Genomic DNA, 16,422 nt, shown 5'->3' on the forward strand with positions numbered 1-16,422 from the left:
GGAAAGGATCCCTGTTGTCTCTTCTCGCCTGCGTCTTCATGTGGCTGCACTGTAGGTGATTTTCTCAGTTCACAATTCCTTATACCCTAGGTTCAAGTTTGCTAAAACCACCTCACCACAGGACATAGGTGAAGAGTACAGTATATAATTAAACTTAGCTGTAATTTAATTTAATAAGGCTTTAAGGTTGGGGTTTATTTGCTTGAAGCTTCTGTTCTATATGCAAGTGAATATGTTTTATTGTCATTTATGGGAATACTAACCTATGATGAATCAAAAGTCATTGTGTGATGCAACATGAAGATGAAGCTGCATTTCCAATCCACACTAATGCAGTATACACATCTAAATCTAAAGGTTGGTTTTATGCAGGAGAATAAAATGCTTTTGTCCTTAGCATTAAGAGTCACTTTCTAGCTCCGGTAGTAGAGGTTCAACATTTCAATGCTGCCAGTGACTTAAATGAGAGCACAAAGTGTCTGACTTCTCAAATCTTAACGTTTCATATGACAGGGAAGAGCCCAGAAGAATCTGCCTTTCCACTTACATAAATTATCTGTTTTCCAGTATGCCTTAAGAATATAGCCCAAACACAATTCCCTGAAATCCTCCAGGAACATTCTGTAGAGATTAAAAAAAATTCTAAGCCTTTAACAATCTGCCAGAGTCCTTCAGGTTTCAGCTCAGGTCTCTTAATTTAAGATTCAGATTGATTTCTGAAAATCATCTCTGCCATCTAATGTGCCAGTTTAACAGGACTGCGGAAGAAATTCTTCCCTGTGGGCAGGATCTATGAGGTTTTAAGTGCAACGCAGGTCAGCTGCAGTCAACTGCACCATACTGAGTGAGCTGCATCAAACATCCAGTCTGGCAAGGTACTGCCATATTTTGCTTTAAGATATACTTGTACTGTGACATTCTTGATATGTCCATCTAGTTTCTCTTTTTTATAATTATGTTTTAGCTTTTTCATATTTCTTTTTGCTGTTCACAATTTGATTCTGTTGATGATTTTCAGTAAGTAGCTCTAGCTGGAATAAAAGAAAACACACTTTTTGGAAGGTGCTAAATTTGTTGGTATGGTTCAATATATGTCCTTTATAGAAAAGAAGCATATAAGACTGAAAAAAATAATGAAGTAACACCAGATGTGGAAGTGACATGAAGAAGATGCTTAGGCAATTTTGAGATGGGATAATGCTTCTTGATTGTGTTCTTTGAGCTAGAAGGTGGCAATTAGATTTTCATACACAGAAAAGTGTGAGACATCCTAATTAAACACCTTTTGGTGGAAGTCATTGTGGATAAACCCAAACCGCTTGTAGGAGTTCTCAAATGTGTCACCTGTGAGGGTAACACTAGAAAAATCTCTTAATTGTTTTTATCTTTTTTTTTTGTGTAGAAATTAGAAGGAAATGATAATTTGAATGTTGATTCAAATATGTACATTACTCACGAGGACAGTCAATCAAATACATTTTAAGCATAGCTATAGGTCATGTATAGAACCATAAAAAGGAGGAAAATAACTGAAAGGAAAATACAATGGATTCACCCAGAGGATAAATCTTATGGACTTAGGTGTTACTAGCACCTGACACTAATGTTTTGTGTGACTTTGGTTAAATCAGTTCACCTTTCTGCTTTACTTTCCTTTATATATTAAATACCGTTAACAATATTCACTTCACAGTGGTTGTGAAAAGTTATTAAATACTTTTGTAGCCATGACAATATGCAGCATTAGTTTTTAAACTGTAGGTTTTAAGATGAAAAATAATATTTTTTCACATATAAGTCCATTTTTAAGATCTCCTAGTGCAGAAATGTGAACCAACTCCCTTACTTGAGATGTCAATGGTATACCTGAACCAGGTTAGATTTTCTTTATAATCAAAAGAACGCCCAGAAAGGCACTGTACTGCCTGGAAGAAATAGGTGATGCATTGTCCAATATATGACAGAGACGTGACAAGAGGTGCTGAAGAGAAATAATGGCCAAAACAATGCATGGCTATTGGTGATTACTGAACCTAGAAGAGTATCTCTGGTTTTGAATTTCATGATCTCACACGCATAGGGCTTGAGTCAGCAGGAGTGAAATCTCAATGAAGACAGTGGAAGTCCTCACATGAACTTTAGTAGCGTCAGGATTTCATCTTAAAAGAACAGTTCTTATGGAACTTGGTGATCTTGAGAGATATTTAAGCATTTGCTGAAATGTTTAATATATTAATATGGATCTTTTAATAGCTATCCCTATGGGTATATACATAATACTTATATACCTTTGGTGGACCTGTGCCTGGATGAGAAATGATCACATTGACTAAGTGTTTTATGTTATAGGTTCAGCAACTGTTGCTTTACAACCGATTAAGATAAAACTTGCATCTGAGAGCAGGGAAATGAAGGTGTATCTGAGTAGAGTATAAACTGGAAGCATAAAATTGCTGAGTTTCTTCCATGTTCAAAGGACATGGGAAGATACTACAGAAGCTAAATGGACTGAGGAAAGGTAGAAGACACCGTTTTCAGCATTCACCTCTTACATTTTTGTCTACTTTTAATTTTAAAGTGTTTTAACATTACAATCTGAAAGAGTTTTCTGTTGGAGGGTAAGAAAATTGTAAATCCCATGTATTCCTTTATAGAAGAGGAATTACTGATGAAGGGCGTGAATTGTTTTTAAAAAATCACGTGGCTATGCTTGAAAGTTAAAACTTGAACTTGTCCAGTGGACAGAGAAGGTTGGGAGTTCAACACCTCTTTCAAAAGATATTTGGGAAAGTTTAGAAGCAGCATGTTCTTACACTCCATTTAATAAGAAAGAAATAAAGGAGCTTTGGGTATCTTGTTACCCCAGTGCAAAGCCAGGTGTAGGAGCAGTTGAGGCTTTGGTGTGTTTCCAGCATGGCTGTCATGATTGACATATTATCTCTGGGAAAATAAAAAAAAGTTGTTACAATTTGCCAGTAGAAGGTCATTTTCCTTTGCACTCAGTTTTCTCCAGGTCTCTCAGTTAACACTTTTTTATTTCTTTTGACTAGAATTACTTCCATTAGGGAAATGTTGCCTGAAAATAGCATGCAATATTAATGTATCATTTGTTTCTGCTGTTGCCAACAGTAACATGTTTCCTTGGCTCTCACCCACTGACTGTTGATGAGATCAAGTTGATTATTCAGCAGCTATAGCCCACCACCTGCTCCATTTTTTCCTTGACATGCAAAGCTTTTAATACACTATCTTGCCTTGTTAAAGGCACGTTTGTTATTCAGCAGTGTTTAAAAAAAAAAATACGTATTTTTAAGAAGTGGATTCATTTTTTACAGACTTTTAATCAGTCAAATTCAGATTGATTCTAGTTTATACATCTGAGAACCTAAGAGAAGATGCTGATTTATTTTATTTTTTTTAAGTTCACATTATGGTTCTACCATTCAAGCTCTGAATTTTATTATGAATAAAGTTGCATGTTTCATAGGCCCATTTCTGGAAATGCTACTGCAGACTTCAGTGCTATGTCAGTTTTATTATAAATCATTAACTACTTAGGACTTTATCATGCTGGTTTAGGTTATGAATGTGTCTTAATGAAATAAAACAATTTAGTCCTATTCTCCAGAGGAAGAGGTGGTAATGAGCTTTGTTCACTCTTGTTATTTCTTGAAATTCTGGATTTTGTTCTTCTTTATATAAATACCGATGCAATTCTGAGAGAGCTTAAAGCTGTTTCTGATGATGTGGCCAAAAGAGACAGCTGACTGTCTCTTCAGCAGAGATTTTAAATTGCCAGCTTTCTGATCTTCTTTTGAGATTATAATAGCATTACATCTAAATGTCTTTTGTAGCGCACAAAGTGTGAGTAAATCCAGAACTCACTATACTTCTTTAAATGTAGTGTTTCGTACCTGGTTATATGCTATTTCTGTGAATTGCATTAACTAGCAGAATGCTATAATTTTAAACAAAAAAGAATATTGCAAACAGTAATTTGAATATTCGATATATTCTATATATATTGAATATTGTTATTGAGTTATAGCGAATGTATATTGATATAACTCGATATATTGTTATTGAACTCATATAGAATCATAGAATCATTAAGGTTGGAAAAGACCTCTAAGATCATCAAGTCCAACCGTCAACCCAACACCACCATGCCCACTAAACCATGTCCCTAAGTGCCTCATCTATATCTTTTAAATACCTCCAGGGATGGGGACTCAACCACTTCCCTGGGCAGCCTGTGCCAATGTTTCACCACTCTTTCAGTAAAGAAATTTTTCCTCATGTCCAATCTAAACCTCCCCTGGCACAACTTGAGGCCATTTCCTCTCGTCCTATCACTTGTTACTTCGGAGAAAAGACCAACACCCACCTCGCTACAACCTCCTTTCAGGGAGTTGTAGAGAGTGATGAGGTCTCCCCTCAGCCTCCTTTTCTCCAGGCTAAACAACCCCAGTTCCCTCAGCCGCTCCTCATCAGACTTGTTCTCCAGACCCCTCACCAGCCTCGTTGCCCTTCTCTGGACACGCTCCAGCACCTCAACGTCCTTCTTGTAGTGCGGGGCCCAAAACGGAACACAGTATTTGAGGTGCGGCCTCACCAGGGCCGAGTACAGGGGCACGATCACTTCCCTACTCCTGCTGGCCACACTATTTCTGATACAGGCCAGGATGCCTTTGGCCTTCTTGGCCACCTGGGCACACTGCCGGCTCATGTTCAGCCGGCTGTCGACCAGCACCCCCAGGTCCTTTTCCAACAGGCAGCTTTCCAGCCACTCTTCCCCAAGCCTGTAGCGCTGCATGGGGTGGTTGTGGCCCAAGTGCAGGACCCGGCACTTGGCCTTGTTGAACCTCATACAGTTGGCCTGGGCCCATCGATCCAGCCTGTCCTGGTCCCTCTGCAGAGCCTTCCTACCCTCGAGCAGATCAACACTCCCACCCAACTTGGTGTCGTCTGCAAACTTACTGAGGGGGCACTCGATCCCCTCATCCACATCATTGAGAAAGGGATTGAACAAGACCGGCCCCAAAACTGAGCCCTGGGGAACACCGCTCGTGACTGGCCGCCAACTGGATTGAACTCCATTCACCACAACTCTCTGGGCCCGGCCGTCCAGCCAGTTTTTGACCCAGCGCAGAGTGCACCTGTCTAAGCCGTGAGCCGCCAGCTTCTCGAGGAGAATGCTGTGGGAGACGGTGTCAAAGGCCTTACTGAAGTCCAGGTAGACCACATCCACAGCCTTTCCCTCATCCACTAGGCGGGTCACCTGGTCATAGAAGGAGATCAGGTTGGTCAAGCAGGACCTGCCTCTCATGAACCCGTGCTGGCTGGGCCTGATCCCCTGGTTGTCCCACTCATGCCTTGTGAGTGCCCTCAAGATGAACCGCTCCATAATCTTCCCCGGCACCAAGGTCAGGCTGACAGGCCTGTAGTTCCCCGGATCCTCCTTCCGGCCCTTCTTGTAGATGGGCGTCACATTGGCAAACCTCCAGTCGTCCGGGACCTCCCCCGTTAACCAGGACTGCTGATAAATGATGGAGAGCGGCTTGGCGAGCACCTCCGCCAGCTCCCTCAGCACTCTCGGGTGGATCCCATCCGGCCCCATAGACTTGTGAGCATCCAGGTGGCATAGCAGGTCGTTGAACTGCTTCCTCTAAAACTAGAACATTCTGTTAAATGTTTTGTTCAGTTTGATTATACAATGAGGCAAAATGCAACTGCTGTTGCATCCCCTATTTGTTTAAAGATAACTGACTTCATTAGTGTTTTTCCTGCATAAGTGATGTAAGCCTGTATCAATGTTTTCTTCTCCCTGTCCTTAGTAAGGAGGTGTTTACTTGCTTTGCTCCTTTTCCTACTTTTTCCTTTGAAATTAGGCAGCTACATGTGTATTTCAGTTGTGTCTGTTCCAGTTTGGATCCTAGTCAGATTTTAATGGAACTGCTAGCATGTATAAATTTTGAGCAGCTAAGGGTGTTTTGTTTGTTGATTTTTACTGGATATGAGTAGATATTAAAGGTGCTGTAAAGCAAGCTGAACTGCATCCGTGTTTTTTTTTTTAAGTTAGAGGAAAATTACATTGTTGACATTTTAGAACACTTGTTTTGGAGTGGGTTAATTTTGATATTTCTAAAATAAATTTATGTAGTCCTGATTTCTCCCTGCTAAAAACGACACGTGCACTATAGTTGAAAAAGCAGGGTAACAAGGCATGCCTACTCAGTATCGTGTCATATTCTAATCATGCCTGTGAAGTTACTAGCTCAGCTGTGAAGCTTAAGAGTTTCCTAAGGCAGGCAGTGAACTGGAGCTGGTGGTGTTATGCAATTTGCGATATGCCAGAGCAGTTGGCAATTTCAGTCTAATGCTTTCAGCGTGTGTCCTTCACTTTGAGCTTGTTTAAAAATATAACACTAATGTGACTTGCATTTAAGGCATATGAATTATTAGAGTGAAAATGTAATAAGCGCTAAGAGTTTGAAATCTCGGGAAATGAGAAGGATAAATTATATGCTAAAAGAAGTGGTCTTTTGCTGATTCTGTACACCACTCTAGCAAAATTTCACTGTTAGATGTCAAGATGCATTTGACAGACTATTTCTTACTCTTCTTTTCTGATTGTTTTTCTTCATGCCTTTATCTACATTTCTCTCTATCTTACTCTTTTGTCTACTGAAACATTTTTGGCAGTATCAAGCTGTCATAATATTGCCCAGCTTCTTAAATCTCCTGATTGCATGCATCCTAGAAATATACTCAGACTTGGGAACTGAAACTCCTTCCTCCCTTCCTCTCCCCATAAATGTGGAAAATGTAGAATTTAACAAAGTGCTGCTTCTCTACCTTCTGATGAGAATTTCCTACACTCCTTGTTGCTGTTTAATAATAGTTAAACAGAATTATTTTGTGTACTCATTCTGCAGCATATTGTTTGTAGGATATTTCATACAAACCATATTTCATACCTCATGGACTGGACTCAATGCTCCAGTCATAAAAGAGAATTTTGTGCTCCCGCTGTTCTTCATTGTGGCTGCATTTGGTTTGTCCTATTCTCTGGTACTCAGAAAGGTGCCCTCCAGCAATGTTTTTGCACCTGCGGTTCATTTATCCTGTTGGCTGCTCATGCATGGTTTCTTTTCATCTAGTACCAATGGTTTTACTAGTTAGGATTATGAACATTAGAGACCAAGCTGAGGTAGCAACCAGTACGTTTCCAGACAGTTACCAGCTGGTACTTGACAGCATCCCTCTTTGCAACTTCCATAGGTTGTGCGGTCACCTAGGTGCATACCCAGCTGTACTGCTTTTCCAGAAGTTTAAACGAGTGTTTGTTATCATATTTTATTTATTTATTTATCCTTCAGTGATGATTTTCAGTGATGGGTAGTTCCAGCTGTTCTGAGATTTTTTCCAGGACAGAATCAAAGATTGTTTTACCTTAACTGTACATTTGACTACTTTTAGATTCTTACTAAATCTTAACTAAGAATCCTACTTTAGTATATTTAAAAAAAACACTTTCAGCAGTCTTTTAGGAGTAGAAGTAGTACTAGCACTATGTCACTTTTGCCTTCTCTGTTTGATAATTTGCTACTGTTAGCTAAGTTCTTAAATTCACACAATAAGAGAAAAGAGGAAATAGGAGAGAAGAGCTCTTTCTAGTTCATGTTTTAGAGAAGGGCTGCTTTTATGTAGTGGAGAAGTGTTACTGTGCCAAATGGTCTTTTGGTTTTATCCTTTCTGACTTTTCTTATATGACAGTTTTGTCAGAGACAGGTGATTCCTCATCACGTTTTAGATGTCAAAATCCACGTGTGATGTATTCATTTACGGTCTCCCTATTTTAGTTTTCCCTATTAAAATCAATATGATTATTCATGTTAGAAAGCATTAACTTCATCTGCAGTATTGTAATCTTAAGTACTCTAGGTCAGATTTGGTTTCCCATTGATTTCTGACCTTATTTAGACCAGTGGTTTCATTTATTTTAAGTTTTCTGGTTTGGAACTGGAAATCCACTACACAGGTAAAATTTCTCTGAGAATCATCTTGATTCTTCCTTCACTCATTTAATTAAACAGTAGAAATAAAGATTGTCTTGAATCATAATGATTTTCATTAAAGTTGTTAACAGATACAGAAATCCTTTACAGCCCTGTCTTCTAAATATATGGAAGGTGATAATAAATTTTTTCCATTAGATTTCTTTTTAGCCAACATGACAGCCTTGTATTGGATATGAGGTCATCTTGTCAGAAAAACTGATTAAGAAGGTCTGAGATAGAATTACTGTTCATGTGAATAAAACAGAAATGGCTTGAAATGCATTAGACAAGCACACAAAACGTGTAAAATAATTTTTTGTTTGTTGTTTAATTAAAATTGAGTTTTGTATTCTACAGCTGGATTAGGAAAAAAAAAATCTAGCAATTTAGGTTGTTGGTAATGGTTAATAGTGGAAGACAAAGTTTGAGGCATTAGTTTGAATTGTGGTCCAGAGTATAACAACATCAGCTTTTTAAAAAATTGTGCTAATTGCTGATTGTATTAGATTACATACAAATTCAGTCCAGTAATTTATATGAAGAGTGCTTTGGTAAGGCTCACAATGTCAGCAGACCCCTAACGTACCCTTTTTCCTTATGAATATGACTCATCTGCTGCCTCAGATGACAAAAGTGAAACTGGCTCCAGACAGTAGCTGGGGAATATATCATATGAGGTCTATGTTGAATATAGGAGACCAATTATAAACATGCTCTTTGTCTGTGACCTTATATGCTTCAGATATCCTTATCAACAGACCACACATCAGATGTGGCACAGCAGATGCTAGAGTAGGAGAGAGGCTGTGACTCTGCAGTGTAAATACGTGAAATAAAACGATGCTGCAGATCAGCACAAAACAAAAACCTACTGTTGGTCACCATTAAAAAAATCTTAAAAGGTCTGTGTAAGTATTGAAATTCTGGTTACACTTATACTGAGGATCATGGTATTTACATAATGGAATACAGCAATGCATAGGATAACAGTTCTTATTTGAGGTAGGGAAATATGAATTATCAGGGAAACGTGCTACAGTGTTAGCGATCAAAATATTTTTAAAAGAAAAAAAAATGTTTGGAAGAGGAGAACTTAAACATTGTGGTTACAATTTAAATCAGCAAAACTAGGTATATGTTTGGTTCAATCTAAGACATTGTTTTATGGTTGGGACCATCTTACCAAAACTAATGTGTCACAGCTTCATCAAATCTAGATCAGCCTTTGTGCTGATAACTATTATGAATGCCCACTTGTGAGAAAGGTCATATAACAAATATCTTCATAAGCATTACATGTAAAAAGGTAATCAGTCCTTATTAACCCCTCCCATGCCCCACTGGGAGTATGGAAATAAAGACAAGGAAAAGTAAATCCACGTGTATTTATATGGGGGTCATGACCTTGTTATCATTAGCACTCCCAAGCTCACTTTTTGGCTACTGACCTTCCAATTTGCAAGTGTTGCTTGTTGAAATCACAGCCCCTTGGGCCAGACTGGGTGATCTTTTTATACAATAGGGTAATAGGGTAATTCATGGGTATTTGACTAGTTCATTACCAAGAGTTACTACAAGAAGAACCAGTCCATGCAAGTAAAGACAGTAGAATCAAGGCAAAAGAAAATAATTCTAATTTGGTTTAATACAGGTTGTAACATCTTACTGAGATGAAAATGCAATTCTTTAAAATTCTGTCAGTCTGTGTTAAAGCTACAGTGAAATAACAGTATCAGTCTTCCATTGACGCTTCAGACACCTTATCCCAGTCTTACAAAATTTTTCCCTCATATTTCTCTCTTGTAAGTGATGTGCAATTCATAATCATCTACAGAAGAACACTATTTGTGTTTCAGATACATATATGAAAACCATGTTTGAAACTGCCACATACTACTTGTGGCTTTTACACTGTTCATGCAAAAACAGGATTGAATATTTGGATTATATTTTAAAATCAGGGTTTGAAGTTCATTTTATGTTTCTATATTGTTCTATTTAAGCTTGATATTGATATATTCTCCCTGGGTATTTATCTTCTTAAAATAACCTAAAAATTCCATGAGTTTGGAATTTTAGAAGGCTTTGTGAGGCTATTGATGTCTAATAACTCTAAGCTTACACATTTTATAATAGCTTAATATATCAAGGGGTAGTCAAATATTATTTTCAAGATAAAATACTTAAAGGAGAGTGAGAAGCACAAAAAAAAGATTGATTTCATTGTACTGAATATAATTGTAATTGGGCCATTAGCTGACAGAATTCTGTGCTGGCTAGAAGGATAAAGATATGATATATGCACACAAAAATGAAGGCTGGAAGATGAATAGGCCTTCTAGGGAGTTGATCTTTACAGATCAGATAGGGATTCCTCAGGTCTCTTTCTTGCAGTCTGTGCTACATCAAAGGCTGTCTTTCAGAGATAGTAAAGTGCACTTGGAATCTGGGGACAAGACCTTCGAAAATAGACAGTTTTGAGATTGACAGGCAGCTGGGCTTTGGGTTTGTAGTTGTTGGTTTGCTTTTTTTTTTTGTGTGCGTGTGTAATCTTTTGTAATCCCTTTAAAAGTTAAAGAAAAGTTCATCAGCTGATGGAGTAAATAACACTTGCATCTTATCTATGTTTCCCAATAGCTGCTTTGCTTTAAGGGTAACCATTCTCTTCAAAAGATTTAAGGAAATCTAGTGGAAGGTAGCTCTTGACTTCTTTCAAAGTTTGATTAAAAATACTTATTTGTAGGTGGTGGCTGCCTTTCAAGGGATAATTGTTCTTTTATTGATGAGCTAAGTATTCTGAAAATTCTTGCTCAATTTAGAAAATAGCAAGGGAGAGAGCAGTTCTCATTCATTAAAATAAGATAAAATAATAAAAAATAGGAGGTAGAAATAATTGTTTCATCTGGGAACATTTATTGAACAAATGCTTGTTTAATCACAGTGTTTTCAAGCACCTTAAATTTGACATCAACTACTCTGTCAATCACACTGGCTAAATCTAGCATCAGCCCTTTTGGTCTCTTTCTTACTTAGAAGCACCATGTCACAGCTGTCGGGCACCCTCCAAAAACATAGGAGTAGATGCTACAGCATTTTGTTAGCTTTTGCAGCCCTCTCTTCCTGATCATGGTTTCTCAATTTATGTACTACTTCCAAGTAATTTGAGTATCATTTTCATAATCTGAGAATCCTTGTTCTCCAGCAGACTGTACAAAGTAGGGTTTTTTTAAATACCTTGAAGTAAGCCAGAATGTTTCTGTTACATGTCAGTTTTGTTCCTTTTCCCCTTTTTAGTGGTGTTTGGTTTTTCATCCTATCTAAAAAGATGATGTTAAATAGAGCTTCATTCAAGGCCTGAAAACATCTCACAACTTTCGTATTCACAGCATGCATACAGAGGCATGGAGTAAGAAATTATTAAAACCTAATATGCAGAAATATTGTTTTGCATGTTTGTTTTAGAACCATTTCTGATTATTTTCTTACATATAAAAATATGAATCTCAACATTTTAGTATTTGCTAGAGAAACCTGTGGGGAACTGCAGTGGGTCATGGTGTTAAAGAAGGTGTTACCTTATTAAACTCTTATTGTAATGAGAGGGAAAATGGGAAGTGTCAGGTGTCAGCCTGCTGTTGTGTTACTCCTCTGTTGGCGTTCTCCAGAGACTCCTCCATCAAAACAGGGAAGGCAAGACCTGACATTTGCATACCTCAAAAGGAAGCAGGCACAATTTCTTTGAGAGAGATGAAAAATTAGTCTCTCCTTGTGTCACAATAAAGGGCATAGGTAACTTGAGTTTGCTTCACAGTCTAGCTTATTTTTGACCCAAGAGTCTTGACTTCTTACTCTTGCTCTTAACAAAGCACTCTCGGTGGAAGGGTGAATGTCTCAGTCATTAGAGTCCATGTTGCTGTAGCAGTAGCATTTCTCCTTGCATAGAAATGAGGAACTTCTCAGAACACCTTAGCTTCATAAAATACTCTTTTTTTTTTTTGTAATTTATTTTGAATACTCTTCCCTTATCTTTCCTAAAAATATCAAAGGTATTACACAGGAGAGAATGATTCTGGTTTTCGCCTGCACAGACTTCCTATCAGTCAACCCCTATCTTTTGAAAAAACACCACCTTCTTGAAAATTAAGTCCTTGCATGATCTGTGTCCTTATGATAGCCTGCACATAAACATTGATGAAGTCTTCTGCTGGAGATGAGCTGGGTAATCAGAGGCCTGGCTCGTGGTCATGTGTGGGGTGTGGTTTGGTTGAGTCAAGGAACACAGCCGTTTTCTCATTGTTCATCATTGTAACTGGTTGCTTGTGCCTTCATATGAGCTTGACTACCTTTAACAAACTTTAACCTTATGCTCTGTACACATACCTCAAATGACAACTTCTCATTTTGGAAGCTATTTTAAGATATAAAGAGCTGTTGAAATTGTGCGTAGTGTTATTTAGCAGGTTATTTAGACAGTTAGGATGGGTTCTAACTTAAACCTGACTGAAAAATTCTTCAAGGAGAAGAATTTGGTGGGGAATATTCTTTTTTCCTCCATTTGAGACCACCCCCACCCCCCCCCGAAAAAAAAAAAAAAACAACCAAACAAAACCTTTTATTTTTTTAATTTGCTTTTAGCATTTTTACTTTACAGTACAGATTGGCTGAAGAATCTACCAACTTTTCATGAAGCTGAGGAATTTCAAGTGTGGCTGCAGTTCTTTCCATGCAAAATTCGTAGTAATGTTAATGGTCATTATATATTTCTCTTCATAATCCATTTTTCAGCTTGTGCATTTGGATTCTACTGTCTGTTGTAGGAAACAAATGCAGTTCACTGGGTACCTTAAGGTAACGAAGCAGACTGTGAGGGAAATCCGAGGGCAGTGTTAACTGCAGCTATTTACATGTGCAGTAAGTGTCATATCTTGCTTTGCTACAATCTGGTGAAACATGACTTAATCAGCGTGAACTCATCAGAGGATAGGCCAAATTTAGATGCAGAACTGGCAATAGTGAGTGAAGAAATTAGATGGACAAAATTGTTCTAGTATATTACCAGAAAACTGAAAATACTGCAGGTATCTGAGGTGTTTGTCCAGTGCGGTCAAGGGAGAGTTGTACTGTGCTTTTTCCCAGTGTAATGCATCAAATTATATCATAGGTTTTCCTTTGTTAATGTGGTACTTGGCCACTCTGGAGGGCACCTCCGGTTGGCAATGCCTGTAAGATGCTAGTAGCTTTCTTTTAGCTAAGAATCGTTTGAATTGACAATAAAATGAATGAGTGTGGACACATTTTCTGGCAGCAGAGCACACAGGTTTGTTGGGTTTTTTTGTTTATATAGGATGATTGCAAATGTAAAAGAAAGGAAAGGATCCTAAGTTTTGCTTTGTGACATTTATCATCCTGATAGTTGTTAGAGGGGGGAGAGGGCCTGCCTGCATAGGATCAGATGACATAGCGGTTATCTAGCTATCCCGGGCTGTGGCTGAGGTGAGATCCTGACAGCACCATCTCTGTGATTCCAGCTTACGTGAACTTTCTGGTCATATTCCTTTTGGTTGTTAGCAAGAACTGACAGTTGACTCAACTGAAAATGTGACTTAGACCACCAGTTCATTTTGTGTAAGAATTGGTCTGAATATTAAAACGATCATCAGGCTTACCGTGCACATATTGTTACACAGTAAAGCATTTTCATCCCTAGTTATCTGGTGGCTATAGCCAGGCTGTTTCTGTTAGAAAGGGACCATGACTCCCCAGAAACAGTTGCTAAAATTTTTATTGGGTTATACAATAATTTAGTTCTCAGAGTAAGTCACTCGACAATTAGGACATGGCTGAGTCCACATGAACTACGTTCACATCAGGTAGCTGCTTCTTCAGAGCGCGGTTGCTTGCTTTCAGGATGGGTGCTTGCCTCCAGGGCTGCCGGCACTGGGGCTGCTGTGTGCAGCTCAGCTGGAGAACACGCATTACGCTCAGCAACTTTCATTGTAGTAAACTCCTCATAAGCGTGTACAAACAGCTTTATTTTAAGGACATATAATTTTGTATGAGGAGGAACATGTCACCAACCCAATGGATGTGTCTGTACAAGAGACTGATGTGCAAGAGGATCATCTGATCATTCCTGAGGGCTGCGCTTTGCTTCCCGTGGGGCTAAGTGGACAAACTGGATTTCTTTCAAATTAATTTAAACGGGAAAAATGCCCTCTAGGAGCATGCCTGTTACTCTCCAACTGCTAATGTGTATTCAGTCCATGGGACCAGCCTACAGCTAGTCCAAATTACCGAGTTTTTATGGGTCCCTAATAATCACGGGGGATGTCAGTACTTCTTATAATTGAAGCTAAATAATTTAATGGAGAAATAAATGTCCATAATACAGTGTTTTAACATTCTAATAAATACTTGTCATTGGATGGTAGATTAAATTAATACATATAAGGCAAGGTGGTGTGTGTAAGGAGATAGTATTTTCAGAAGGATGTTGATGGATTTTGAACTTAACTAGAACTTCTTAAATGACATTGGAATGAGGGTTAAGTTTTCTAATGCATGATTACAGTACTTAAGTAAGCAAATAATACAGAAAACAGCATTTTTGAAGTGAGATGGCGCATCTTTACTCAAATATACATAATTTTCCAGTAAGTGCAAAAAAGCATAGATATATAGAAAATTATATAGAGAAAACATGTATATGAAGAAAATAAAAAAGACTTTGCTATGTGAAGAATCAGTAAAGACTAAAATGCATGTCCTCTCTCTCTTTGGTCTTCAGCGCCTTGCTAAAGAAGCAGAGAAGTACCAAGCGTCACATCAGTGGAGGGATGAGTTTGGGGTAAGTTTCAGTTTTTCTCCTTTTAACCTCTCAGATTTTTCCTCTTTGAAATGTTAACTATATTCTTACAAACATGTTGTTTATGTATCCACCACAGAAGGAGTCATTGACTATGAATGGGCATCTTATTTTATTCAGTAAACAGAGTCTCAGTCTGGGTGTCTAGAGAATAAAGTGGACTTTTCACTTCAGAAGCTCATAGGGAGCTTTGCAGACCTAGGGATGTAGTTCTGAGGTGTACACAACACATCTGTTTGTTTTGACATACAAGGAATGATTACAGAGAAGGTATCTAAGTGATGGTTACTACCAATTAAAAGTGTGCTACTCCAAGCACTGAAACACAGAATCATAGAAAAGATTTTTACAACTTGTCTTTTGCTTGTGTGGTGGAAAAAAGCAGGAAAAAGCTTAATACAGAAGGATTTGGTTTTCTACATGACTGTCTATATTGGGAGTCATAGACTATTATTTTAGAATCCTTTTCCATACTTTAATAACTGCGTCTCTTCTCTTCAGTATTCTAGCAGTACTGAAAGAGGCCTTAACCCCGTCAAACACTAAACTATCTTCTTCAATCATTTCAGACTTTATTGAAAAACAAGTGAGATGATTGTAAAACATACAACATTAATTCTTTATTACCGAACAAGCCAAATTAATATTGTGCTGCATGATTATAAGCCTGTTAATTTTAGGCTACAGTTCCCTGCTAAATGTCAGTCATTTATTATGCCTTCATTACCTGTTCCTTCAGAAATAAAAGCAGATGGTGCTTTTACGTGATGCTGCTACAAACCTAGACTGTGTTTGTACATCCACTAGAATCATAGTGGCACATAGTTAAATGCACAATGGTTTTCTATAATGTACTTTCTGATCCAGTGTTCCTCAGACACTTGGAGATCTGAAAACAAACAGACAAAAAAACCCTCTAAGGTCAGGCCAAATAATTCAGATAAGAGTGACTAGCTTTGAGGAGTACAAAGAGGGTCTGGACACAGCCTGAATGCTTTTAAGTGTGCTTTCTGCACAGGCACAGCTTCCAATACACGGTAAAACACAGAATGCATATTCCATAGGGATGCAATAATGAGAATTCTACAGTGACCTTTTCTGCTAATCTGTCTCTGTTTTGAATAGAAAACAAATCCTGCAGGTTTGATGGACTCAGTGCAGAACAGTGTGAATACAGTCAGATGCTCTTTCTAATAATTTCGCTTCTTACTGTACACACTGGCATCACATCAACAACACCGTCTCAGCTTTTGGTTTTCTTTTTGCCCTTTGCTTGCAGTAGAAGTCAGTCATACCAGAGAGGCGTCTGGTCTTATCAGAATTCATTGCCAAGGAGAGATCTCAAAGTAATTTTGAAATGTGATTTTATATTAATGTTGTGGCTCAGGCAAAGACTATGGTCAGAATAAAATAAAATAAAAAAAAAACCAGTTGGATTTATATTAAGTAACTGCAAACCGAGATTGTGCTTTACTGTTTTGAATTTGGATGAGA

The 16,422-nt window shown here is 38.1% G+C and overlaps 1 protein-coding gene across 8 annotated transcripts in view; it reads left to right on the forward strand.

The window, feature by feature from the left end:
* The window catches only part of CACNA2D1 (calcium voltage-gated channel auxiliary subunit alpha2delta 1), a 434,729-nt gene that overhangs the window by 182,919 nt on the left and 235,388 nt on the right, over positions 1 to 16,422 (forward strand). For all 8 annotated transcript variants that reach the window (XM_076360363.1, XM_076360445.1, XM_076360724.1 and 5 more), the window contains exon 4: positions 14,851 to 14,910. In XM_076360363.1, coding sequence (XP_076216478.1) covers positions 14,851 to 14,910 — 60 coding nt within the window. The remainder of the gene's footprint in view (positions 1 to 14,850; positions 14,911 to 16,422) is intronic.

This window comes from Aptenodytes patagonicus, chromosome 1 (genome assembly GCF_965638725.1).
Source record: "Aptenodytes patagonicus chromosome 1, bAptPat1.pri.cur, whole genome shotgun sequence".
Lineage (NCBI taxonomy): Eukaryota > Metazoa > Chordata > Aves > Sphenisciformes > Spheniscidae > Aptenodytes > Aptenodytes patagonicus.